This window comes from Lynx rufus, unplaced genomic scaffold (assembly GCF_022079265.1).
Source record: "Lynx rufus isolate CCGP_SWC_20201006 ecotype Redwood Valley unplaced genomic scaffold, mLynRuf1.p SCAF_9, whole genome shotgun sequence".
Taxonomy (NCBI): Eukaryota; Metazoa; Chordata; class Mammalia; order Carnivora; family Felidae; genus Lynx; species Lynx rufus.
This window is the reverse complement of record NW_025814897.1, coordinates 109297300-109323712: the sequence shown is the minus strand read 5'-3', so window position 1 is coordinate 109323712 and position 26413 is coordinate 109297300. Positions and strand designations below refer to the sequence as shown.

At 59.3% G+C, this 26413-nt stretch overlaps 4 protein-coding genes across 7 annotated transcripts; 2 read left to right on the top strand and 2 right to left on the bottom strand.

Annotated features, from left to right (window-relative positions):
• Positions 1-443: 443 nt before the first annotated feature.
• FIBP (FGF1 intracellular binding protein) lies at positions 444-4738 on the top strand. Its single transcript, XM_047071188.1, has 10 exons — positions 444-638; positions 836-1034; positions 1191-1317; positions 2440-2540; positions 3029-3162; positions 3474-3582; positions 3659-3722; positions 4000-4086; positions 4175-4272; positions 4614-4738. Exons 1-10 carry the CDS (start codon positions 554-556, stop codon positions 4681-4683), a joined length of 1074 nt encoding a protein of 357 aa, XP_046927144.1. The 5' UTR covers positions 444-553; the 3' UTR covers positions 4684-4738.
• A 160-nt stretch (positions 4739-4898) lies between these two features.
• CTSW (cathepsin W) lies at positions 4899-8301 on the bottom strand. Of its 2 annotated transcripts, XM_047071187.1 has the most exons (10): positions 8190-8301; positions 7838-7922; positions 6914-7027; positions 6374-6528; positions 6184-6280; positions 6012-6092; positions 5780-5905; positions 5517-5581; positions 5229-5432; positions 4899-5146 (listed from the first exon to the last, which is right to left on the bottom strand). In XM_047071187.1, exons 1-10 carry the CDS (start codon positions 8274-8276, stop codon positions 5036-5038), a joined length of 1125 nt encoding a protein of 374 aa, XP_046927143.1. In that variant the 5' UTR covers positions 8277-8301; the 3' UTR covers positions 4899-5035. The 2 variants fall into 2 exon arrangements, with proteins under 2 accessions (XP_046927143.1, XP_046927142.1); XM_047071186.1 differs by having other exon boundaries at positions 6184-6528.
• Positions 8302-12167: 3866 nt separating this feature from the next.
• On the top strand, positions 12168-18838 carry EFEMP2 (EGF containing fibulin extracellular matrix protein 2). Its single transcript, XM_047071510.1, has 10 exons — positions 12168-12293; positions 12524-12572; positions 13249-13455; positions 14047-14169; positions 14653-14769; positions 14909-15028; positions 16438-16557; positions 16645-16771; positions 17226-17421; positions 18535-18838. The coding sequence occupies exons 1-10, from the start codon at positions 12183-12185 to the stop codon at positions 18694-18696; spliced, it is 1332 nt and encodes a 443-aa protein (XP_046927466.1). The 5' UTR covers positions 12168-12182; the 3' UTR covers positions 18697-18838.
• A 410-nt stretch (positions 18839-19248) lies between these two features.
• Positions 19249-25085, bottom strand: MUS81 (MUS81 structure-specific endonuclease subunit). 3 transcript variants are annotated; one of them, XM_047071507.1, is made up of 16 exons: positions 24730-25082; positions 24512-24641; positions 24183-24268; positions 23534-23632; positions 23343-23411; positions 23095-23180; positions 22444-22584; positions 22169-22264; positions 21958-22079; positions 21764-21861; positions 21079-21195; positions 20883-20978; positions 20603-20731; positions 20424-20527; positions 19775-19858; positions 19249-19682 (listed from the first exon to the last, which is right to left on the bottom strand). In XM_047071507.1, the coding sequence occupies exons 1-16, from the start codon at positions 24862-24864 to the stop codon at positions 19616-19618; spliced, it is 1659 nt and encodes a 552-aa protein (XP_046927463.1). In that variant the 5' UTR covers positions 24865-25082; the 3' UTR covers positions 19249-19615. The 3 variants fall into 3 exon arrangements, with proteins under 3 accessions (XP_046927463.1, XP_046927464.1, XP_046927465.1); XM_047071508.1 differs by having other exon boundaries at positions 19590-19682; positions 19775-19902; positions 24730-25084; XM_047071509.1 differs by lacking the exon at positions 19249-19682 and having other exon boundaries at positions 19791-19960; positions 24730-25085.
• Positions 25086-26413: the final 1328 nt, after the last annotated feature.

Here is a 26413-nt window from a genome sequence, read left to right as displayed (position 1 = left end):
GCCATAGGAAGAAATGGCCCATGCCCGGAAGAGGTGCTCATCGGCAAGTTGGCCTGAGGGACTCCCAGTAAGGGCCCTTGGAAGTCAGGTCAGACCTATTTTTTGCACAGAAAAGATTTAGGAGAGAGACCTGTGAAACCACCACATTTAGGATACGGGTCAAAATAGGGAGGCCCGGAAAAGGGCAGAGAAAGTGGGAGAAAAGCCTGGAGGAAGTGAGAGGGAAGGTTACAGGGGCAAGGGAGACTGGCCGCTGGCCTCGACTCCCAACGTCTTCCTGCAAACTGGGCCAGGATAGGATGGGGGGTTGGGACAGGGGGCGGGGACAAGGGACCTGAGATTGCCCCTCCCGCCGGGGGGGAGGAGCCATTCCTCTTCCTTCGCCGCTTCTGCCCCCACCCTCTCTGTCCCGGAAGTGGTCCTTCTCTGGCTCCGGGTACCGGGAGACGAATCCCCCGCGTTCCCGGAAGTAACCCGCCGGCGGCGCGCCCGGCCCGGGGCAGTGCTCGCTCCAGCCGGGGCGCTGCAGCCGCGCCCGGGTCCGGGCGTCGCCATGACCAGCGAACTGGATATCTTCGTGGGGAACACGACGCTCATCGACGAGGACGTGTATCGCCTCTGGCTGGACGGTTACTCGGGTGTGTGGGGGGCCGTCTGCGGAGCGGCCCAGAAGGGGCGGTTGTTTGGGCTGGGAGAGGGGGCGGAGCCAGGACTCGGGCGTCCTATGGGGAGGTGGGCGGAGAGAGTAAGGGATGTGTCGGGAGTTGGAGCTGGGATCCCCGGAGGGTCTGTGGGTTCGGCCGAGCCGGTCCTAATGCTAGCTCCGACTCCCTAGTGAGCGACGCGGTGTCCCTGAGGGTGCGCTCGGGAATCTTGGAGCAGACGGGCGCGACGGCAGCGGTGCTTCAGAGTGACACCATGGACCACTACCGTACTTTCCACATGCTCGAGCGCCTGCTGCACGCGCCGCCCAAGCTGTTGCACCAGCTCATCTTCCAGATCCCGCCGTCCCGACAGGCGTTGCTCATCGAGAGGTGGGGACGCCCACCAGTCTGACCCATTTTGCAGGCCGCAACTAAGGCCCGGGCCGGGATGGAAAGTTGCGAGCAGGAGGGGCCAAACCTAGGCCCTGCCAGACCCCCTTTCCCCTCCTATATGGAAAGTCAGTGGTGTCCTCTGCCCCCACGCAGGTACTATGCCTTTGACGAGGCCTTTGTGCGGGAGGTCCTGGGCAAGAAGCTGTCCAAGGGCACCAAGAAAGACCTGGATGACATCAGCACCAAAACAGGCATCACCCTCAAGAGCTGCCGGAGACAAGTGGGCACTGCACCCCCCCCCCCCCCGCTCCCTAACACAACATCCCATGTCCAGTCTAACCCCTTCACTCCGTCTGTGTGGTCACCGCCCCAGCGCCTTTCTCCTTCCCCACCTCTGGTTGTGGCAAGGGCTTCCTACCCAGTCTCCTCTCGCATCTTTTTGCAACTTCCAAACCATCTCCTACGCTCTGTGGGAGCTATTCTTTCAGAAGCTCAGATCTGAGCGTAGCTTTCCCCTCCTCATAAACTTTAATGGGCTCCCACTCCATCCTGGATGGTGGCCATACTCTTCGGCCTTGACCTTCTTTTTTTTTTTTTTTTATTTTTTTTTTAATTTTTTTTTTTTTAACGTTTATTTATTTTTGGGACAGAGAGAGACAGAGCATGAATGGGGGAGGGGCAGAGAGAGAGGGAGACACAGAATCGGAAACAGGCTCCAGGCTCTGAGCCATCAGCCCAGAGCCTGACGCGGGGCTCGAACTCACGGACCGCGAGATCGTGACCTGGCTGAAGCCGGACGCTTAACCGACTGCGCCACCCAGGCGCCCCCGGCCTTGACCTTCTTACTCTTGTGTGATCTGGTCCCTGCCAACCCTTCTTGGCTTACATTTTTCCAGCCGGTGGCTTTCTTGCTCATGCTCCTCCTACTTCCAGGGTACTATTCTTGGCCTTGTCTCCCCCTTGAAGTACAAAGCAGGGGGATTAGATGCCGCCTCCTCCACAAGCCTTTCTGGAGGTACAGGGAGAAGTAACCCTTCTTCTGGCCTTTAGTATCTTTTCTCTGTGTGTCTTGTTCACTCCCTCTGTGCAGCTTAGCATTTGTTCATTTTTTTTACTTCCTGGACCTTAGCCAAGAGGGTCAGTTCCAGCACAACTCCTGGAGAACTGGAGAGCATGATGCTAAAATAGGGGGAATTCAGAGGTAGGAGTGAGGAAACATTTATCCAACATCCTGGTTGAATGGACAACAGGTATTAACAATTAATAGTTTACTGAAGAATACCACAGGCTGTGTCAGCCTCCGCTGACTGGATAGATGGACAGATGAGGGAGGGATGTTCAATCAGTTTATTGGGTGACCAGCCTCTGACCAGTCCTCCCTCCTCCCCTAACTGCCCTACAGTTTGACAACTTTAAGCGAGTCTTCAAGGTGGTGGAGGAAATGCGGGGCTCCCTGGTGGACAATATTCAGCAACACTTTCTCCTTTCTGACCGGTTGGCCAGGTGAGGGGCTGGGCAAGGAGCCAGCCGTCTCCCCTTCCTGCACACTCTCCTTGGGCCATGAGGTGGGTCTACCTTCCCCACCCCAACCCACTTGATCTTCTGGCTGTATTGGGGATGATTATCCTACTTTTAGTCTGTGCTTTGGATCAGATTGGCCTGGTTTCAAATCCCAGCCCGGCCACTTACCAGTGAGGTTGTTGTGAGATGCTACATATGAAGTCCATGGTGCCACCCCTGGGGCTTAGGGAGTGCCCAGTAAATCGCAATTCACCCTCGTGGTCTCCCTCTGTATCCCTTAGCAGACCTGGGCTGAAACTTTCTCTTTAGGCAAGTGAGGAAGCCCAGGGAGAAGGGACTTGAAACTTGTCACATAGTGAGTTGGGGCAGAGATAGGCCAGAACTCCAATGCCCAGCCAGTGCTGCAGGGGGGAGCTGCTTGCTAAAAAGGAATCTCAAACCCTGACAGGCCCCCTCTCCCCTCCCTGCAGGGACTATGCGGCCATTGTCTTCTTTGCCAATAACCGCTTTGAGACGGGGAAGAAAAAACTGCAGTATCTGAGCTTTGGTGACTTTGCCTTCTGTGCCGAGCTCATGATCCAGAACTGGACCCTCGGAGCCGTCGGTGAGGCCCCCACTGACCTTGGTGCCCAGATACCTCCCCACCTTCTCAGGGCCTGGCTCGCCATCAGCAGTTTCTCCTGCAGGCCTCAGTGCCCCCACCGCAGCCACCTCTGGACACAGTCCAGTGTCCCCTTGCACACCTTGTCTGCAGACAAAGGGCCTGCTACTTCTCTGCGGCCTGGGACAAATCACTCCGCCTTTCTGACACTTCCTCTTCGTGGGGTTCACTGAGGTGGTGGGTGTGGAAGGCTCAGGAGATCCCTGGAGGGGTTTTTACCCCCTGCCCCAACTCCCTTGCTGGGCCTCCTCCAGACTCCCAGGTGGCTGACATGGATGTGGATTTAGACAAGGAGTTTCTCCAAGACTTGAAGGAGCTCAAGATGCTTGTGGCTGACAAAGACCTCCTGGACCTGCATAAGAGGTGACCCCGGGGAGTCCACAGGGTGGGGCCCGAGTGGGGGCCCAGGCGGCTCTGGGCTTACCCTATCTCCCTACAGCCTGGTGTGCACTGCCCTCCGGGGAAAGCTTGGTGTCTTCTCTGAGATGGAAGCCAACTTCAAGGTCTGTGGCCCAATCCAGCCTCTGTCCTTTGGGCATCGTCGGCCTCAGTGCACTGTCCCCATTGGGCAACTCTGCTCATGCCGGACATTGACCGGCAGGTAGTCGGCCGCCCCTTCCACCCACCTGGGAGGGGAAAGTCAGCTCCTAGACATTGGGGAGTTATTTGATTGAGGGAGGTGGATAGATTTGGCAAGGGCCCTACCCCTCCTCCAGCCTCTGGGCTCAGCCTCCAGGCTCTGGGACAGAGGGCAGAACTCCCAGGCTCCTTGCCCCACAGAACCTGTCCCGGGGGCTGGTGAACGTGGCCGCCAAACTGACCCACAATAAGGATGTCAGAGACCTGTTTGTGGACCTCGTGGAGAAGGTGAGCTGTCCTGCTTGCCGTCCTCTGATTCCCCAACCTGGCCTGTCCCTGGGCTGTACCAATCCTAGATGTTTCTTTGGGCCCACAGTTCGTGGAACCCTGCCGTTCTGACCACTGGCCACTGAATGATGTGCGGCTCTTCCTGAATCAGTATTCGGCATCCGTCCACTCCCTGGATGGTTTCCGGTGAGAGACCCCAGGCCTCCTTTCCAGCTTGTCCTTGCCGTAGCCAGCCTTCTGCCAGGGCCTAGCCCTCCTGCAGACTCAGCGTTCTCTGTTCTGTCCTAGGGGTGGAAGTCTCTCTGTGGGCTCCACCTCTTAGAAGCTGTGACCTGACCTTGGGTAGGTTCCTTAAGCTCTCCACGTCTCCGTTTCCCCCATAGAACCTGGAGATGGTGATGATAACGATCATAAGAATATTATGAGGCGTGAAGGGGCACTTAGGCACAGGAAGCTCTCCGAGCAGTGCTCAGAAGCAGTAGGGATTCAGTAGAAGGCAGCCGTCACTGTTACTTTTATCATTACAGGCACCAGGCCCTCTGGGACCGCTACATGGGCACCCTCCGTGGCTGCCTCCTGCGCCTCTATCATGACTGAGGTCCCCTCCCGCCACCCTGCCCCCACTGACAATAAAGTTGCCATGACTTCGGAAGAGCCTGTGCATGGGAGTGTGCGTAGGTGAGCACGCATCTGTCTCTAAGGGTCAGGTGAACGAGTACACGGCTGTACGTGTCCGTGGGCCCCACAGAGACTAGGATGGGTCGGCGCACGGTGTCGGTGCCCTCCCCACGCATTTCTGCACCCCAGCTGAGTACGCTTGGAAGCCAGGGAGCTTATCTTGGTTTATTCAAGCCGTAGCAAGATTAAGAGGACGGGCAAAAGCCTTGGGTAGGGCTGGCGAGGAGACAGCTGGCATAGCAGGACAGAGCTGAGGGTCAGTCGCGCAGGCTCAGGGAGGGCAGGACACTGGGCGCTTCTTCGCTGGTTGGTCCACACGGGCGGTGAGTGGGTACTTGGTGATGCCACAGGTGTTATTCCCTCGGTACAGCCGGAAATAGCCCTAGGAAGTTAAGGGGACCTCAGGGCCAGAAGGTAGGGGGAGGCCTACCCTGCCTCGTCCCCCGAGTAGGTCTCCTTCTCACCTTCTCACCCCATTTGGTGCCCCAGGAGTTCTTCAGGATCCAGAACGGGATTGAGCGGCGAGATTGAGGCTGGGCTCCGGCTGCCCCTGCCCGCCTGTCCGCCACTGACTCGCTCTTCCCAAAGCCCACAAGCAGGACAGAGTGGTCCACGAGGAAAGGGTCACAGGAGGTGGGCGTGGCCTCGATCACACCCTTCTTGTATAGCTGCAGTGGCAGAGGGGCTGAGTCTGAGGCCACCTCCCCTAGATGCCTCTCCCCACCCCACCCCCATTCCAGATCGTGTCCCACCTTCAGGAGCTTCATATTGATGGTCACGGTGATGGGGCCTTGGGTGGCCAGGTACCAGGCGATTTCTGGGGGTGGAAGGTGCCCTTAGGCCTTGCTTGCTCTGTGCCCTTTGTTCTTGGCTCGTGGTTCTACCTCCCGTCCCCACCCTCCACCTCTCTGTCCCTCCATCTCTGTCTGTAGCCCAGTCTGTTTGTCTCTATCCTGGTCTGTCTGTCCCTGTCATTCTCCCCCCACGCCTGCCCTTGTCTCCCCTCTGCCCGCACTCTGCTCGTTGTCCGGCAACATGATGAAATCCTGGATCCAGGCCACCTTCTTATGCTCCTTGGCCAGGCACCGGTGGGGTTTGACCTGCCCTTGGAATGGGTAGTCCTTTTCGCTGGCCAGCCCACCTGGAGATAAGCAAGGCCGGGGAGGAGGCTCAGCTCCTGAGTGTGGCTCCCCCCTCCCCCCTCCCCCCACCTCCACCACAGCTGCCCGGAGAGGCGGGGCACTCACTGTTGTTGAGGACGGTTATGAACGCGTCCCAGACGAAGCCACCCCTGCAGCCATCCCCACAGCGGCCACAGTCGAGCAGCTCTGGTGCAAGAAGGGACAATGGGGGTTGACTATGCCCTGGCCCCCTGCACCTCCCTCTCCCCCGTCACTTGCCCCACTCTGTCAGCCATACCCTGCACGGAGAGTTCTACGGACTGGCGGTATTTGATGCCCCACAGGGCCTCGATGTTGCCTGCCGCTGCCATGGCCCAGCAACAGCTGCAGCTTTCCTGCACGAGGGGGGCAGCAGAAGAGATTTCTGGGCCTTGCCCCCGCCGTCCCTCCACCCCCAGGGCTGGACTAGGCCGGACTGGGGCAGGTACCTGCTTCTTGACGGATGAGATGACTCCATCCAACTTCCGCCAGTCACAGGTTGGGGGCACCGACTCCCCCCACTCTTCAGACCCTACCTCTCTGCCCACTTTGGGAGCCTCTCCATCCATCCTCCGATGCCCGTAGAGCCGGCCAAACTCCTCCTCTGGGGGTATAGACAGGACCACCAGGGTCACAACTTAGACCCCTTCTCCCCCACATCCTGCCTCGCATACTCCAACCATCCACATCCTCGGTTATTTGAGTCCCCATGATACCCTGGGAGACCGGCGTGGATGTCGAGGCCCGGAGAGCAGTCAGATTTCTTCCTAGGATGCATCCCCGTGCACTTGCTGCCTTGCCCCTGAACTGGGCTGGGGCCCAGACCTGACCCTGCTCTCTGTGACTTGGGGCAAACAACCAGGCCTCTGGCCCTCAGGGTTCCTCTCTGGGAAATGAAAGCTGAACGTCTGCCCCGTCCATCTGCCAGGATCCCTGGAGAAGTCACTGCTTCCCCACCTACCACCTAGGGTCCAGGAAGTGTCCATTACCTGTGAGGTCACTGAATGGAGTCACCCCAAACTCGGCTGTGCCTAAGTCTTCCTCCTCCAGCTGCTGAGCCTGGGCCAGGTTGTGTGCAAAGATGTCCAGGCGACGAGCATACTCTGGACCAAAAGAGGGTTGTCTTAAGCTGCCTCCTAGGCCCCCGTGGGCAGGAAGTGGCCGCTGGCTGGGCATCCTACCACCCACACTCACCCAGGTGAGCGTTCACTCTTCTCTTGTGGCCGCTGCAGGCCAAGGAAGTGGCTCCCCAGCCTGTCTAGGGTTGGGTTTTCCCCAGAGGCAGCAAGGGGGACATCTCTGCCCACCCACGGAGAAGATAAGTGAAGGGTCTGAAGGAAGGCAGAGTGACTCAGAAAGGAAAGGTGGGTGATCAGAGACTGGCTTCCTGCCAGGTTACATTCTCCACCTCCAATTCACACCTCTGATTGCAGGTTCGGAGCTGAAATATGATGAAGGTGGGGAAGGAGTGGGGGTTCAGGCCCATGGCGTGGGCAGCTTGGCCTGAGAGGTGTCCACAGACCACTCCCCTGTGGAAGATGAGACCCAGAGAGGGCAGGGGCAGGGCTGCGACCTCACGTGCATGGAGAGTGAGTTCCCAGCTTGGTGTTTCTGAGTGAACTCACGGCAGCGGTCAGCCCGCTGCCTGGAGGCAGAGGAAAAGCGGCTGTGGAGGCGAGGGATCCTCTCCGCCCAGGGCAGACCCCCGACAGCTGCTGCCTGCCCTCCAAGTTCGTAGCAAAGAATGATTAGGCATGATTGTACGTTTAGGAAACCAGGGAGTGCACCCCCAGCCATGCCACTGTCCTGCTGAGTGCCTTTGGCCAAGCCGATTCCCCACCCTGAATCTCGATTTCCTCATCTATTAAACGGGAGAAGGGGGTTGGGCCGGAGATGTACATGCCCCGTGATACCTTCTGGGTTTGAGTAACTCCGGTTGTACTGGATCTGGAACAATGTGAAGGCCTGTTTCAGCTCCAGCGGCTGGGGTCCTGGGTCCTAGCAGGGAACCAAGGGGGTGGGGAGTGGGACGGGAGAGCGGGTGAGGAGTCATTGCTGGGACCCCACCTCACCCCAGCCTTGCAGGGATTGGGCTGGGGATCAGCAGCTTAGCCTGCTCTGTCTCCCCGAGCATGTCAGTCACTTTTCCAGCCTTAGTTGCTCCCCCCTGAGAAATGGGAATAAGGCTGTTGTTTCTGAAAGGGTGAGACCCAGGCATGGGATTTGCGGGAGGAAGGGTATGGGAAGCAGGTGGGGGGCACTTACCTGGCTCCTAAGGGGGCTCTTGATGCCTTGAGCCAGGCCGGCCACAGACAGGACCAGGAGGCAGGAAAGGTAGACAGTAATTGCCATGATGCTGCAGACAAGAGTACTGGGAGCAGGAAGCTGTGCAAACCAGGCTGGAGGGGCCGAGGGGGCGGAGCTGGAGAAACCACGAAGGGGAAACCAGGTTGGGAGGGGTGGACCCCTCCACACAGGAGCTACCTCAGACCTTCAGGCCTTTGTCCTATACAGCCCTCTGCCTGCCTGTTGCCCACTCCACCCTTCTTCTTTATTCAGCAGAGGCCCTCTGTCCACCCTGTTCTGGGCAATTCTAGGGATACAGAGGTGGATCTGTCCTTAAGGAAACAGGAATAGACAGATCCTAAGTGAGGAGTGACCGTGTACGGCCATCGGTGTCATGACGGGAAAATCCAGGGGGCAGCGGGTGCCACAGGCTCCTGACACCTGGGTCGGGGTGGTGGGCGGTCAGTGCCCCCTGGAGAAGTACTCTTGCTCATCCTGGGAAGCTCAGTCAGCTCAAGGGTCACCCTCCAAAAAGCCTTCCCTGTTGCCCCTCCTCTGATGTAACCAGCAGCCCCTTGAGCCCCTGCTGTGCCTGTGCCCGCCCGGCATCTGCCTCCCAGCCACACAAGAAGCGTCTGATACACCTGTGCCCTCAGCACCCAGCACAGGGCTGGGCACAGAGCAAGCTTTATGGATGTTCGTAGACCGAACAATTGGTTGTTGGCGGGTTTTGAACAGGAAAGTTCAGGCTCTAGGGTACAGTAAGCGGCAGCTACTGCCTTCTAGTCCTCATTCTTATCACAGTCTGGGGGTGGAGATGAGGGGTCTGGGTGGGCTTGAGGGGCCAGATGGGGTGCAGAAGGGGTGAGGGCAGGGGAAGTCTGTGCCCTGGAGGTCAGGAGAAGCGTTGCAGGGAGGCAACTCCGAGTGGCAGGTGCACTGAGGTCTCAGCACAAAGATGGAGGCTCAAGTCTGGCCAACTGCGCCCCCAGCCATTCCCCTCTCAGCCTCGGATCCTCATCTCGCAGTGGCAGCAACAACTCCTTTGAGTGGGATGACCGTGGGGCACCTATGACCCCGGCTGGCCCAGAAGAGGTGTTCAAAATGGTGGGCTCTTAATACTCTACTCTGGGGCAAAGAACCCAGAGAGTCTTGGAATCAGAGTGCCTGAGTTCAAATCCTGTCCTTCCCACTCTGGCTGTGCCTCGGCAAATTTCAGCCTCTCTCTCGTCTGTGAAACAGGGTGATACCGGTACCCCTTCCCTGGCTGGGCAGGAGGATTGCATGAAACGCATGCTGGTGCCCAGAAAGGTTTTATATCTTAGTAATAACTATTCTTTTTATTTTTTAATGTTTATCTTTGAGAGAGAGCACAGAGGAGGGGCAGACAGAGAGGGGGACAGAGGATCTGAAGCGGGCTTGGGCCGGACAGCAGCGAGCCCTATGCGGGGCTTGAACTCATGAACTGCGAGATCGTGGCCTGAGCTGAAGTTGGACACGCAACTGAAAGCCAGCCAGGCACCCCATTTTTTTAAGTTTATTTATTTTTTCAGATAGACTCGGGAGGGGCCGAGAGGGAGGGAGAGAGAAAGAGAATTCCAAGCAGGATCCGCACGGAGCCCAATGCGGGAACTCACAAACCAAGAGATCGTGACCTGAGCCGAAGTCGGCCACTTAACCGAGCCACCCAGGTGCCCTAAGAACTATTACTTTGGTTATTTTTTAATTACCGCTTTATTGAGACATAATTCAGATGCCATAAAATTCACCCTTTTAAAGCGTACAATTCAGTGGTTTTAGTGTATTTGCATAATTGTGCAACCATCACCACCATCTGGTTTCGGAGTATTTTCCTCACCCCAAAAGAAACCCACGTCCATTAGCCCTCCCTTCCCCTGGCAAACCCTAATTTGTCACCCAGATTTGTCCATTCTGGATGTCATATATGTGGGATATGAGGACCTTTGTGTCTGGCTTCTTTCACCTTGTGTAGTATTTTTTCAAGATTTATCCTTGGAGCACATATCAGTACTTCATTCTTTTTTGTGGCTGAATAACATTCCATCATATTACCACATTTTGTTTATCCATTCATCAATTAATGGGCGTTAGATTGTTTCTACGTTTTGGTTTTATGAATGGCGTTGCTATGAGTGTTGTGTATAGATCTTTTCCTATGGACACAGGTTTCCAATTCCCTTGGGTATATACATGGGCGTGAAAGTTCCCGGTCATGTGGTAACACTCTGAGGTCCTTCCAAACTTTTTCAAAGAGGACCACAGTGTATGAGGGTTCCAATTCCTTCGTATCCTCGCCAACACTTGTTATTGTCTGTCTTTTTGGTTTCAAAGAGCTGTTGTTGTTAGCGTCCTCGCCCCTGTGGCTGGGAAGGGTCTGGGGGGTGGAGGGTACACTCTTCAATGAACCCCAAGGGCTGATATCGGTACCCACGTGCCCCCGTCGGCACACCCTCTCCCTGGGCGGGGCCGCACTGGGGGCGGTCGTGAGGATAAACAAGGGTGGGAAAGGGAAGGGAGGGCTCAACAGTTCCCGCACGTCTTCGGCCCCACGCGGGAGATCCCTGCACTCGCTGCCCTTTCCCGTCTGGCCCCGCCCTGAGACGTGGGCAGGACGAGGCCCCGCCCCTTCCTGGGAGCCAACTCCGCCTAAACTCCTCCCCGAAAGGCGCGCCCTGCTCGGGAGAGGAGGCCGAACCCCGAGGTGGCGGGGGAGGGCGGGGGACGCGTTTGGGTGGGAGGAGGGCCGGTAAGGCACTGGCCCCGGACCCTGGCGTCCTGTGCGCCCAGGTTCAGCCCTGCCCGCCTTCTCAGGGGCTTCCATTCATTCTGGGCCAAAAGGGAACTGCCGCCCCCGCTTCCAAACTGTTGTAGTTTCCCAGATGGACTGTTCGGAGGAGGCGGTCCTGGAGTGAAGGGACCACCTGGCTGGCAGCCCTAGAGATGGAGGCGAGAAGGGACAGACATGAACAGTTCTGGGCCTGGGAACGTCCTCAGGCGAGGGTCTGGGGACCCTGAATGAAATTTTGGTGTTTACAGAGTGACTGTCCGGGTACACGGAATAAAATTCTGGAGGGCGTAGAGGGAGGGTCCGGAAGCCCCGGGATTAGGTGGGGTCCAGGTGCCCAGGATGACTTTCTGGGAGGCGCAGAGTGTGGAGGCCCCGGCATTTAGATGTGGGTGCACAGGATGGAATTCTAGGAGCCCAGATTAGCGTCCAGGTGCACAGGATGACATTCTGGGGTGCGCAAAGTGAGGGCCTGGGGGTTCCCCTGGTTGAGTCTGGGGGCCTGGCATCAAGGCCATGCCCCCAGGATCGGGCGCTAGGGGGACCCTGGCCCTGTGCCGGGAGGCGGCTCCGGGCAGCGCCGCGGGGGACCGGGTGGGGGCCTGCGGCTGGCCGGGGGCGGAGAAGCGGGGGGTCGGGGTCCCTCCCCCTGGCGCGGGCTCAGGAATCCGCCGAGGGGCGGGCGGAGGCGCCGGGGTGGGCCGCGCCGCGGCGGGCGGGCGGGCGGGGGGCGCTTCCTGGGGCCGCGCGTCCAGGGAGCTGCGGCGTCCGCCCGTCCGTCTGCCCGCAGGCACTGCCCGAACCAGCCGAGCCTCCGGAGACCCGGGCCGCGGGGGCGTCGCGGGCTCAAGTGAGTGGCCGTCCGTGGGGGGGAGGGCGCGAGCCGGAGTCTCGGCCGAGTCGGCGTCAGCGCAGAGCCGAGAGGCCCGCGCTCCTCGGCCCGCGCCACAGGGGGACCGGGCGGGGGCGGGTGGGCCCCGAACCCCGGCCTGCGGGAGGAGTGGGCCCGCGGCCCTGGGAAGCTCCGGGGCCCCAAGCACAGTCCCGAGCGGGAGGCGGCTCGGGCCAGGGCTCGGAGTCCCGGTACAGGGAATGGGGGGTGCGTGGCAGAAGTTCCCTAACCACCTCCCACCCCACCCCCTCGCCCACCACCTCCCAGCCCCAGGATGCTCCCCTTCGCCTCCTGCCTCCCCGGCTCTCTACTGCTCTGGGCGCTGCTGCTGTTGCTTTTGGGGGCAGCATCTCCCCAGGATTCGGAGGAGCCGGACAGCTACACGGTGGGGACCGTGGGGCCACTGGCCTGGGATGGGCTGGGTAGGGACACAGAGACCAGGATCCTGGGGTGGCTGCTGCTGGGGACGATTCTCCCCTCCCCTGGTTGGTGAAGCGGCTGGGGGGCCATTGTTTGGAGCAGGCTGGGAGGGTGGCCAGGCTCAGGCCCTGATCTTGGCCTGGTCATTTGAAGGGGACTGGGAAGGACTACTGGCCATCTCTGGTCCCTTTGTAGGAATGCACAGATGGCTATGAGTGGGACCCCGACAGCCAGCACTGCCGGGGTGAGTGCGCCTGCGGGACCCACCCCCAGGAACTGGGAAGGGGATTGCGGCCTCAGGACCCACCCCCAGGAACTGGGAAGGGGATTGCGGCCTCAGCTCGGAGAGCAGCACTGGGAGCCCGATGACCTGTCCTCTGCCCAGCTTGGCTTGGCGGAGGCCAGCTCTGATTCCCTGGGGGCCAGCTCAGTTAGGGGTGGAGAAGCCATGCAGGCCCCTCCCTCTCAGAGAAACTCAGGACACCCTGCCCCCACCCCTCAGTAGGCAGGAGAACAAACAGGGCACTGCCCAGAGGAGTTGGGTCCTGGAACCTCTAATCACTCTTCTATGTAGCTTTGTCCCATCACGTCCTGGGAGGGCAGTGTCGGTGGGGTGGGTGAGGAGGCCTGCACATCACTCTTGGGCTGAGCCAGGGCCAGGGCTTTGGGGAGGGATAGAGACCCTCTTGGGGGAAGAGAATGGGGGTGGGGGGGACTATGGGAACAGCCACCCCGCCCCACCATCAGCCCTGGCAGGCTTGGGGAAGGGTCCTGGGCAAGCACCTTTAGCTTGTTGAATAGAGAGGGAAGGCCTTGCCTGGGTCACACAGCTTATAGAAGGCCAAGCTGGGCTCCTGCCTGCCACCCACCCCACGGCCAGCCCAGGAGACCGGCTGTGCCCAGCAGGCCCCTCTCTACAGATGTCAACGAGTGCCTGACCATCCCCGAGGCCTGCAAGGGGGAGATGAAATGCATCAACCACTATGGGGGCTACCTGTGCCTGCCCCGCTCAGCCGCTGTCATCAATGACCTTCACGGCGAGGGACCACCACCACCAGTGCCCCCTGCTGAACATCCCAACCCCTGCCTACCAGGCTATGAACCTGATGAGCAAGAGCGCTGTGTGGGTGAGTGAGAGTCACCCTGACGCAGGGACTTCCAGTCCTCCTACCAAGCATCTGTCGCTGCATCTTAAAAAGTCAGACCTCAGTTTCTCCCTTGCTCGAAAGCCTCTTCAGGGCTACTGGGATGCCATCCAGATCCTCGCTTTGTGTGGGGCCTGCCACACGTGGCCCCGGCTCCTGTCCCACTGCTCCAGCCAGCATCTGGAGCCCCCCTCCCCGATTGCTGGGCACACACTGCAAGAGCTCTGCTTCTCAGCTTCTGTCTTCTACCCTCTTCCTGATCTGGACCCCGCTTCTGGGTGCCACGGGCTTTGGAGGAAGGCCCTGGAATCAGTGTTCCTGGGAGTATGGGCAGGGCCTTACCTCCTAATGCCCCTCTGGCATGGGAATGTCACAGGTGAGGGGTGCCCTTCCTGTTGGCTCCCAGGCTGACGGACTGTTGAGTCGAATCCGTGAGCTCCTTTTTTTGAGAGTTCTGGTGTTACTCACACACCCCGTGAGTGGTACCTGACCTGTGTCTTCCCGTGTTGAGGTATCTGTCATGTTGGGTGGTGCATGGGCTCCCAAGTGGGGGCTGAGTGGTGTCTCCTGCAGACGTGGACGAGTGTGCCCAGGCCCTGCATGACTGCCGCCCCAGCCAGGAGTGCCATAACCTACCTGGCTCCTACCAGTGCACCTGCCCCGATGGCTACCGAAAGATTGGGCCCGAATGTGTAGGTGAGTCCGGGGAATAGACCCTCTAGTCTCTGCCTTGTGCCCTTGACCTGGCTCTCACCTTGCACCTGTTCTGGCCCACCGTCAGGCTTTGCCCCAGTCCCCCGCCACCTCTGCCTTCCTGTTGCCGGTCACAGGACCGTGAGGGTATATGTCTGAGTCCTGGCTGACCTGGCCCAACCAGGCCCTGCCCCCGGCCCCAGGCAAGACTGTGGGCGGTGAGGGGGTGCCTCGGTGGCTCAGTCGGTTAAGCATCCAACTCTGGCTCAGGTCACGGTCTCACGGTTTGGGAGATCAAGCCCCGCGTCAGGCTGTCAGCACGGAGCCCACTTGGGTTCATCTGCCCCCCTCTCTCTGTCCTTCCCCAACTTGCACACTCTCTCTCTCAAAAAAAAAAAAAAAAAAAAAAAAAAGACTATCAGTGGTGAGGCCTCGAGGCCCGCGTGACTTGTGCCCTCTGCGCTCTTTCCTCTTCCTCCGCCGCAGATATCGATGAGTGCCGTTACCGCTACTGCCAGCACCGCTGTGTCAACCTGCCCGGCTCCTTTCGCTGCCAGTGCGAGCCGGGATTCCAGCTGGGGCCCAACAACCGCTCCTGTGTAGGTGAGGCTGGGCCGGGCCGAGCCAGCTCCTGGATCCTGGGCAGGGTGGTACGGGGCAGAGGAGCTCTCTTTCTGAGCGGCCTAGGTAAAGCGTGCTGCTTCCTGGCTTTCACCCCTCCCATTTTGCCCTGCACTTCCAGATGTGAACGAATGCGACATGGGGGCTCCGTGTGAGCAGCGCTGCTTCAATTCCTACGGGACCTTCCTGTGTCGCTGCCACCAGGGCTACGAGCTGCATCGGGATGGCTTTTCCTGCAATGGTGAGAGCTCCGCATCCACCGCGTGTGCCTCTGTTGCTGTCCCGGGTCCTGTGCCATGCCGTGTTTTCTGCCACACGGTCGGTGGTCCTTTGGACGCCTCCGGGTCACATCCGTTCTGCCCTCGTGGACCTCCTGTGTATTCCACCCTGGGGCTGATTGTAGGGCACCTGCAGACCCGCTCACCAGGACTCCCAGCTGGGGCGGGAAGGCCCAGAGGGGAGCAGCAGGAAGCACGGAAGCTCAAGCTCGGCGGGGAGACCCACAGAGCACGTGGGTCCTCCCCTCTTTGCGGGTCAGGTTGCCCTGCATTCGAATCCTGGACTAGGGCAAGCCACTCTTGTGAGCCCATTACTTCTGTAAAACGGGTTGTCTTGAGGATTATGTGGGGAGATGACAAGACAGGCTTCATCAAGTTCCAAGCCACAACGTGGTTTTGTTTTGTTTTTTAAGTGTATTTATTCATTTTGAGAGAGACAGAGACAGAGCGAGTTGGGGGAGGGGCGGAGAGAGAGAGAGAGACAGAGAATCCCAAGCAGGCTCTGAACTGGCAGTCCAGAGTCCGACACGGGGCTCGATCCCACGAACCGTGAGATCATGACCTGAGCCGAAACCAAGAGTTGGATGCTTAACTCACTGAGCCCCCCAGGCGTCCCCCAGGCCACAACGTTTTAAGGCGAACTACCATTTATTGAGAACCTTGCCTGTGCAGTGCATTTCCTGTACATACTTGGCCACATTTAATCCTGCCAACAACCCTTTGATGTAAGTATGAATGTTTCCTTCCTCTGGAAAACGAGCATGGTAATATCTCCCCTGAGCTTTAGTGGGAGGATTGTTAAAAAAAAAAAAAAAAAAAAAAAAAAGTGAGCGTAACATCCTTCATACAAAGAGAGGTTACGTGACTTGCCCAGGGTCATACAGTGAGGGCAAGATGGCACCGGGGTTCCGCTCCGGACTTCTCACTCCATGTCAGCTGGCCATGTACCCTGTTTATGTTCCGCTTTGCCGCTGTGTAAGTCCCCACTGATACCTGGCTCGGTGCTGGGCATCATGAGGAGAGCCAGAGCAGAAAACCTGGCTCCTGCCTGTGCAGCTCGCAGTTGGCAGGACGGGACCGTATGCTTAGGCTGACTGTGGGTTGCAGGAGTTGGGCGAGTTGCCAAACCTATAGATTCCCAGTGCTCTCGTGTAGTATCGCCTTGCAGTGCTGGGGCAGAGAGGCCTGTGGGCTGGGCGGTCTGGGCAGATGTTTCTTTGAATCCTCTGTCCCCTGACTGAGCTTTGCTAGGCTGGTCTCATCCCCCTCGTCTTTCCACACTGAGCCTGACATCGGGCCGGGGCTCTCGTTCGTGGGACCGGATCGAGAGGATTGCCCTTGGCCCAGAGCCCTCCTCCCCACTCTCCCTCAGATATCGATGAGTGCAGCTACTCCAGTTACCTCTGCCAGTACCGCTGCGTCAACGAACCCGGCCGCTTCTCCTGTCATTGCCCGCAGGGCTACCAGCTTCTGGCCACGCGTCTCTGCCAAGGTACGGGTTGCCCCGGTGGGGCGGGCAGGGTGGTATCGGGGGCTGGTGGCCTGACGTCTGGGTTCCAGCCCCTTTCCCCTGACACAGACATTGATGAGTGCGAGTCGGGCACACACCAGTGCTCTGAGGCCCAAACCTGTGTCAACTTCCATGGGGGCTACCGCTGCGTGGACACCAACCGCTGCGTGGAGCCCTACGTCCAGGTGTCGGACAAGTGAGTCCACTCGCACAGCTCCCCCCTACCCCAGAAACTGCAACTCTCAGAGGCCTCTGCTATTCTGCCTGGCTGGTGCCTCGAGGGCCGATGGGAGTTGTAGTCCGTCATGGAGTGGGAGCAAGAGTGGGAGGATCCTTTGAGGATCCCTATTTCTTTATTATTATTTTTTTAATATTTACTTTTGAGACAGAGCGCGCGAGAGCATGAGCGGGGAGGGGCAGAGAGAGAGGGAGACACAGAATCGGAAGCAGGTTCCAGGCTCTGAGCTGTCAGCACAGAGCCCGATGCGGGGCTCGAACTCACAAACCGTGAGATCGTGACCTGAGCTGAAGTCGGACACTTAACCGGCTGAGCCACCCAGGCGCCCCTGGGGATCCCTATTTCTAGGGGTGGGGCCAAACCTGGGGTATGGGCTAGGACCTCATTCATGTCCTCATCTCCGGGTCTCTAGTCGCTGCCTCTGTCCGGCCTCCAACCCCCTGTGCCGGGAGCAGCCCTCGTCCATCGTACACCGCTACATGAGCATCACCTCGGAGCGGAGCGTGCCCGCCGATGTGTTCCAGATCCAAGCGACCTCTGTCTACCCTGGCGCCTACAATGCCTTTCAGATCCGTGCGGGAAACTCGCAGGGGGACTTCTACATTAGGGTAAGGCTTTCCCCTAACTCCACCCTTCAACTGATATGCATAACCCAAAATTGAATTCCAGGAAACCCTAAGTGGGAGACTCGGCTTTATCACCATGTCCCGCCTCTTCTTTCAAAGCCCCGCCCCCTGGGAGGTGCAATTTCTGTAGAAAGGTAGGGGTATTCTAAATTCCCTTGGTACAAACTGCAAGTTGTTAAATACAGTTCTAACGGGGCCTTCGGACGCTGGGGTTTGAGTCCCTGCACCGGCTTCCATATCTGGCCTCAGATTTCTTCACCTTTAGAACAAGGCACTGGCATGAGAGGCCAGCCCAGGTGACAGATGCAGCAGTCTGAGGAAGGCAAACCGATGAAGCTGGGCCTTGGAGAGAGAGGCAGTGGGGGTTGGTGCAGGGGCCTGCGGTACAAGAGTCCAGCTCTCTGCCTGTGGAACCGTTAGGAGGGAGGGGTCCAGGTGGGACTGACAACAAGAGGGGTCCAAGGGGTTATCGGATATCAGTTGTTTTCTCTTTCTGAAACTGAATGCTCTGAAGGGAAGTCGGCCTCCTCCAGGTCACCAAAGGCCCCACCACTCCCAAGAGTCTCCCACCCTCGCCTTGAATCATCAGTTGACCCCGGTTAGACAAAAGAACTAAATGGGAAAGGTGGGAAGAATACCAGTGGTGGATCGCTCTCTCTCTCTTTTTTAAGTTTATTTATTTTGAGGGAGACGGCATGAGCAGGGGAAGGGCAGAGAGAGAGAGAGGGAAAGAGAGAGAATCCTAAGCAGGCCCCGTGCTATCTTCATGAAGCCCAGTGCAGGGCTCGAACCCACGAACCGTGAGTTCACAACTTGAGCCAAACCCAAGAGTCAGACGCTTAAACCACCGAGCCACCCAGGCGCCCCACCAGCGGGAGATCTCTGAGGGCAGGAGCCTGGGGGCACGAGAGAGGAGATGTCACGGGTGTCACAGAGCCAGATGAGGGCCTGGAGTCCCAGCCTGGCTAGGGCTTTCTACTTCAAAGCAAACTGGTTGTGGGTGCAGGAAAAGGGACAGGGAGGGGATGCCAGGGCAGGGTCTTGGCACGTAGGTTGACACAATCTGCATGTCCCCCCACCCACTGTGCCCTGCAGCAAATCAACAATGTCAGCGCCATGCTGGTCCTCGCCCGGCCTGTGACAGGCCCCCGGGAGTACGTGCTGGACCTCGAGATGGTCACCATGAACTCCCTCATGAGCTACCGGGCCAGCTCTGTACTGAGACTCACCGTCTTCGTGGGGGCCTACACTTTCTGAGGTGTGGGTGGGGAGCCCTCAGGGAGGGAGAGGTTTCCTGTAGCCGAAGAGCCGGGGGCTCAGGGATGACTGTGTTCGGCTAAAAGGGAAGATGCTGTTGTGAAGAGTAGAAAGAGAAAGGCAATAAAGGGAGAAAGAAGGAGTCCTGGTGGCTGAGGGGGGTGGGTCACACTGTAGTGAACCCCAGACCGGGGAAGGGACCAGGCGGTGGGAGGAGGGTCCACCACCCACAGGGGGGGGTGTCTCTGTTCAGGCTGAGGGGGCCCATGGATAAGAACTGGGAACTGCAGCCCCAAGCCAGGATTGGTCTAGGTACCACGCACATTAGAATCGCTCTGAGAAGGTAGGAGGTAATAAGGCTACAGACTCCAGGACCCAGCCCAGAAATTGGGGTTTGACTGGTCTGCAGGGCGCCTGGGAAAGCCCACTGTAGACGATGGAAGCCTTGGGTTTCAATCCCAGCTTGGCCTCAAACTGTCAACTTGGCTCGACCCTCGTGGCTTCCCGGGCCTCTGTCTTCCAATCCATAAAATGAGGCAATTAGACTATGAGTGCTTTCCAAACTTTTCTTTTCCAAGCTACACAACCTCTCATCAAAGGAAATTTTATTTGATCAGGGAAGTCTGATGACCTAGGACTAGATTCCAAGCTGCAGTGCCTTGCTTACTCCATCTCCCGGGTGGTCTCAGTGCTCCACCAGGGAGCCCTAGGGTCCTGGGGAGCTCGGTTTAAAAATCACTGGACCTGCCGGTCTCCCCAGTTCCTGCCTGGATATTTCACAAGGCCCCTGGGGCCTGGCACCACCTTCATAATACATAAGGCTGCAAATACTTCTACTTTTATCGTAGCCCAAAAGATTCCGATTAAAAGGCTGGCTAGCCTGTGAAGGTGGGGGCTGGAGTCGGCCTTGTGGCGTGGCTCAGGTCAGGGGGCCGTGGCTGCAGTAGAGCTGGGACAAGGTCCTGCTCAGAGCGGGTCCCAGATTCCTGCACAAAGAGAGAGGCAGGTGAGGCTCAGGCCCCGGGCCGGAGCAACCCAGCCCCAGCCACTCCCTCTGGGTCCTTTTCCTTGCCATCACCTCTGCAGTTGGCCGCACTTGATGGTGCTCAGCAGCAACTCCTGTTCCTTGGGGGTGGCACAGGCATCATAGGCGGCCAGTAGGCTGGGGGGGGTGGGTGGGCACAGGCGTCATAGGCGGCCAGTAGGCTGGGTGGGGGGTGGTGTTTGAGTTTCTAAAGCTTGACAACAGCGGACGGCTGGCCCACTTTGAGTGGTGAGGTCAGCATCACGGGGGACAGGCAGAAGAGGTCAGCATGGGGTAGAGGGGTCAGGACCACTGCTACACTTCCTGAGCCTGGCATTCAAGGCCCTGTTCTATCCAGCTCACACTCCCTTCGTGCTGCTGCAAATGTTCTCCAAGTATGGCCATTCTTGGCCCAGTCTTCATGGCCCAACCCCTCCTCCAGAAGCCTTCTCTGCTGCACCAGGCAGAATGTCTCCCTCCCTTCCCTCCCTCCTCCCTCCCTCTTAGTGGCTGAGATACTGTCTGGTCCTGGCTGGCTCTGTTTTCCTTACCATCTGACGTCCACTAACTCCTCTCCGTGAACTCAGCCGGGTCTGTCCAGCCCTCGAAGAGCCAGACCCCTCCGCAAAGCACTGGTTGAGCTGAATTCCACGCAGGTAGGGCAGAGGCAGAGGACCCCTAAGGGGCTCTGTTGCAGGCCTACCTGGCAGGGGTGCTGTACCGGTCCACTATGGCCGCTGCCTTCTCCCCACTCACACCGCGCACCTGCATCAGCTGTCGGGCGAACACCTCGCGCACTGACTGGGCCTGGGACGGGGGAGGACTGTATCAGGAGTGGTCTGGGGCTGGGCCACCTAAGGAGGCGCTGGGTAGAGGCAGTACCTTGTTCTTGATGGCTCCCGCGTTGAAGTCACTGAAGGTGAGGAGTGAGCAGAGAGGATCTGGAGAGGGCCCAGGCCTCGATTCAGGGTCCCCGGAGGTTCCCCAGGGGCGACTGCGTAGGGTATGGCCCTGAGGGAAGAGGGAACTGAGGCCAGGACAGAGCTCTAGGGGACAGCCCCCAGCCAGTCCTTGCCCGATCCTAGGCCTGAGAAACAGAGGTTTTGCTCCCTCCCCTTCCTTGGGGGAAGCCCAGGGCTCAAGGACAAATACACCCGCTCACCTGGTAGAGTCTCTGTAAGCCCCGCGTCATGAGGGCCAGGTAGGCAGCCGACTCCTTAATGTCCGCTGTACGCTTCACAAAGAAGCCGTCGATGACCTGGGGAAGAGGAGGAGCCCACCCAAGAGAAGGAGGGGATCCTGGCGGGAGCCGTGGGCCACGGGGTCCCTGCCAGCCTGGCCCTGCCCCCTCGGCTCACCTGAGTGTTGGTGACAGCCTGCAGCAGCGTGCTCTCTGGAAGGCTGAGGTTGTTCGCCGAGCAGTGCTCCTCCACCAGGTATATCCGGTGCCCCAGGCCACAGCGCTTCAGCCGGAACTGAGGAGGCAGACAGACGGGCAGGGTCAGGCCCGGATGCCCACCTGCCAGCTGTCTATCTGTCACGCTCAAGATCGTCACGGGACCCTGGGCCCACCAACCCACCTCCTCGCCCTCCCTAGCGTCTCTGCCTGTCTTAGAGCGGCCTCCACCTTTGCTCGCACTGTTCTCGTTGCACGGACACCCCTTCCACCATCTCTGAATGGTGCCCGTTCTTCAGACCTCTGTTGGCCTACACATGGCCTGACTACGCAGTTAGCCCAGCAGCCAGCACCGAGACTGAGCTGCTTCCGTCCCGCTCCTGGAGCTTTGGGTCCTATTTATCCCGGACTGCAGGGGCCGGCCGCCCGAGGGTACTTGAATACGCTCCTCAGTCCGGTCCAGTCACCCTGAGCCCCTCCCGCGTGCCTGCAGGGGCTCCACGGGTCGGATCTTGGGGCTGCTTGGGTGCACCTCTAACGGGAACTCTGCTTTGAGGCCACCCGGAAGTGCCCCGGGCTCCTCTGGGCTGAGGAGGAGCCCTAGAGCAGACAGGGAACTGGGAGCACAGTGAGGCCAGTACGGGAACCTTCTGCTCGTGGAAGCGGCCATCCATGATGCTGCTGTTCAGGTCGTCCAGCCGCTTGCGCTCCACGATGTGGTCCAGGACGAGCTCCCCAGGTCTCGCTGCCAGGAAGCCAAGAAGGGTTCTATCGGCTTGCGTTTCCCACCCCCCAACCGGGCCCGGCCTCTGCTACCTGCCCTTCCGTCCATGCCCCTTACCTGGGTCTCCGGGCTCGGTCTCCTGCGCCACCCACACGAAGTCCCCAACGTGCAGCTTGCGCACCGTGTGGGTGACACGCAGCCGCTGTAGCTCGAGGAGCAGCTCTTGCCTGTGCCTGGCCCTGGGGTTGCGAGACGAGAGGCCTAGATCAGGACGCCTGATCGTGCCGCCTCCCAGCACCCTCCCCCTCGCTTCCCCCACCCCACTCACCCCTTGGCTTCACCGATGTCCACACACAACAGCACCCTGTACTCTCCAGGCCTGAGCTCCAGTGACAGCTGCTGGGCACTCCCTTCGCTGGCGCCACTACGAGGCGGGGAGGGGGTGTTGGTGTGTCTGAGGCCAGAACACCAGTGCCAGGCAGGTTCCCCCCAACAACCCACACTGGGTGGGGCAGCTCAGCTATAGCTGACGGAGACAGCGTTGGCCTCATTTCTGGGACCCCCCTTTTCTCCCCTGTTGTCCCCCTCCCCGCTCCTCCTCACAGCTCAGCGGAGGCTGCTCCTGGCTCTTCTGGCTCCGCCCCAGGGGGCTCCTCTGGTCCGAGGCCCACATTCAGTGAGCTCAGGCCCTCTGACTCAGCCAGCTTCTGGGCCAGCTCCAGACCCTCAGGGGTCAATGAGTACCTGGGAGATGGAGGAGAGGAACACAGACCTCCCTTTTTCACTCACACCTGGCAGGCTCTCCCGCCGGCCCCCAGCGAGGCTGGCCTCGCCAGCCTCGGTGACCCTGCACAAACAAGTCCAGTGGCTTCCACGCCCCCATGCTGTGTTCTTGCTCCCCAGATCAGCATCCTGTGGACCTGCCCAGGGATATTTCTCAGTCTGCAACAAGCACATCTCAGACAGACTTTCCCTCTCTCCGGAGCGCCTTTTCTGCGTCTCTCCCCACTACGTTCTGAGACGCGTCAAATGCCGTGTCCTCCAGCAAAGCCTGTCTGCTCTTACAGTAACCTGTGGCACCCTCTCCTCTCGGATCCTGCTGGTACTCCAACAGTGGGGGCTCCTGGGAGTACAGTCTTCCCTCCCCCACCTATCTCAACAGCACGAGGCCTGAGATTAGCTGGGTGACTGTAGGGCCCCACTTGGAACATCATGCCACCTCTCCCCCCCTGCACCTCCTGTAGTTGACCCTACCTGGCTGGCTGGTGTGTCCTGAGAACCAGGTTCCTGTGGAGGAGGGAGCGGAGGGCTGGCCAGGGTCGAGCACTCCCAGGGGCCGCCTGTCCACAGGGGAGGAGACCCTTAGAAAGCTCCTGGTACTACCACACGTCCAGCTCCCTGGGCCCCAAACCACTGCTTGCTCCCAAGAAGAGAAGTCTCTGGTGGACTCGGGGTCTCCTCAAGAGCCACTCGGCTCCACCCTTTCCCATCTCAGTGCTCACCCTGGGAGTTTTCTGGGCACACCTCCGCAGAAGCTCCTCCTTGGTCAGGAAGCCATGACCACTAGGATTCTGGAACCAAGGCAGAAGTGTAACCGAGGCGGGTTCAGCACTGGGGCCAGTCCAGTCGCTTCCAGGAGCCTCACGCCCCACTGCCCGACTTCCCCTGACTCCTGGGACCACCAAGCGCTCACCAGGTGTTCCCTGTAGAGCAGAAGCAGGACTGCCCGGGCTCCCGAGTGCCGAGTGGGCCGGTAGCTGCCACGGCCTCCTGCTTTGGGCTGGGCTGAAACCTGAAAGACACACAGCGGCTTTGAAGAGGAAAACCAATCAGCCATCAGAGACTGAATCCCTGGCAGGGCTGGGGTTCAGGTTCTAGCTCAGCGCCTGGCTCCAGACAAGTCACGCAAGCTGCCTCTGTTTCCCTATCTGTAAAATGGCTCAGATGATGGGCCGGCCTGTAAAAGCTGCAGCGAAACGGTGGATGGTTGGAGTGGGGGATGGGAGCAGGAGGGGGGTCAGGGGTGGAACTGGCCTGACCCAGCCTCAGTTCTACCATCCACTGCACAACAGAAGTAGTAAGAAAAAGCCAACAATAGCAATGCCCACGACTTACTGGGCTTGGCCCCCTAAATAGCCTGATCGTGGAACTCCTCAACTGACTGTTATCATTCGGGATCTCCATCCACAGAGGAGAAAACGAAGTATGAGGATAAATCATTTGCCCAAGGCCAGGCGTCACTGGTGGGAGATCTGTACCCAGGCCTGATAAGTCCCCCAAGCCACAAAATCTTACTCCTGCTGTTCCCATTTTCCTTTTCACTACCCTTGCCCACTCCTCACTGGCACGGAAGAGTCCTGGGCTCTGGCAAGTGGCCCTTCTGGGGCTGGACTCTTCTCTCCAGATGGTGAACTTGGAGCATGGTCACCTGCGGGAGCAGAAGACAGTCAACCCCACGGAATCCAACAGGTGGGAAGGTCTGAGACGCTGCCAGCTCACGTGGTAGGTGAGACAGGTGAGGCTCCGTGCGTAAGCCAGCCACTAGCCCGAGGTTAAACGGCAACTTGGACATGAGTGAGGTGCCTGAAGCTAAGGCATACCAGATGATTATGGAGACTGCTCCTGGGGGGGGGAGACTCGGGGACCACCGACTCCTGACCCCAGCGCTCACCGCCTGATGCTCTGTGCTGCTGCAGCCGCTGATCCAGCATACGGCAGAGGCTGTCTCCGAAGTGTTGTAAGATTTTTGCTTCCTTGCCGCTGCGCAGAGGCAGTGGGTACCGCCGGAGGGAGCGCAGCGCCTGGCGGCGGTAGGGGTACGGTACTAGGTCAGGGCGGGCCTGGTGGTCTGGTTCCGCCCGCACCTGTCCCCATTAAGCCGGGACCCACCTTCTGAAACACGAATTGCGTTCGGCGCCCCCTACTGGCTGCCTCGTCCCGCCATTCGGTTAGCCAGCGTATGAAGAGCGGGTTGGGGCAAACCGGCAGCGGGCGTTTCCGGCCCATGCGGACCCGCGCTGCCATGAGCCCCAGGGCGGGTCCTCTGGCGCCTCGCGCCGACGGGAATGGGACGCCGCCAGTTCTGGAGACGGGATTCGAACACCTGACTCGAAAGGGTTAGGGCGGAACCTCTCCAATCACGTGGTCCCACGCGCGGCACTAACTAGACGAGCCTCCCGCTGCCCTCCCCGCCCCTGCAGTACTCCAAGTGGTTGGTGCTGAGAGCTTTCTCTATACCCTTTCACCCCGTCGCCCCTCCCGGCCCAAACCAGCCTTCGGGACGGGCCCCACCCAGACCCTCGGAGCCTTGACCCGCCCTTTCCTCCATCCCAGATTCAAGAGTGGGGTCCTCTTTGTGCGAGACAGGAAGGCGGACAGCGTCCCCGTGTGGCTGGGAGGGCTGGCTGGGGTGGTGCTTAACACCGAGTAACCTGAGGCTGTCAGTTTCAGTCTCACCTTTGCGGAGGAGGCTGGAGACGGGGTTTTCAGAAACGGAGAGGGGGGGGGCGGGGGAGGGACAAATGAATACAGATATATTTGCAGGAGGGACATCTAGAAAGGGCTCCAGGGATGGAGATACAAAGGTAATGTAGGAGAGATGCTGAAGGACCTCCAAAGAAACGGAGGTCCTGAACTGGGAGGGAGCGGAGCGTGGATACCCAGCAGTGGGGGAGGGGCGCAAAACAGGGGACGTATTAGGAAGGCCAAAGCTAGGAGGACGGAAGGGAACAGAGAACGAGTTGAAAAGGGACAAATAGGAGATGCTAGAACTCAGGGCAGGTGTGTGGAGGGAGTCTGAGATGGGCTTGTGGTTGGATTCTGGGGAACCGACTGGAGGTAAGAGCCCGGACAAGGGTGGAAGGGGAGAACATGTCGTTTTCGTGACTCATTGGAGATGAGAGACCCTCAAGGAGGTTTAGGTTTAGGCTTATGCAAAAGGAACACAGGTTGAGAGACGAGTACAGCCGAATTCGGCTCGAGGATCTCGCCAGGAAGTTACAGCCTTCCCCAGCTGTTTTGCGGAAGTATCGAGGAGCAGGTCTGGGGCCTTCGAGGAGCGGAGAGGAGGGCGCCGGAGCTCCAGGCCCGCCCCTTCAGACTCCGCCCAGCCGCGATTCTGCACGCCCCCCCCCCCCCCCCCCCCAGCTAGCTCCGAACTCCCGCCTCCCTCCCGAGGCTGCCTTATAAGGAGCCTCCATCGGGCTTTCGGTTTGGCACCACCCCCTCTAGTCTCTTGTCCTAATAAGGACATCTAGGGCATCCCGTGGCTAGGGGCGGGCGGGAGCGCGTCTCCAGGGTAACTTCGAAGTCTCTCTCCCCCTCCTTGTTGCTCTTGGAAACTCCCCGAGGCTTGAGAAAAGTGGAGCCAGCCTCCTTTTCTGGCAGGGTCGTTTACGGGGCTGGGGGTCGAGCGGCGGCCTCCACCTGGGGCTCGAGGCAACTCGGCTGGTAGGCGGTGCAGCAGGATGTCTCTGACTACAATCCCCGGCATGCCCTACGAGGGGCCCCCATTCCCGGTCGGGAAGACCGGACTTGCAACCCTTCATTTACATCCTTTATTCCAGTGATGGGA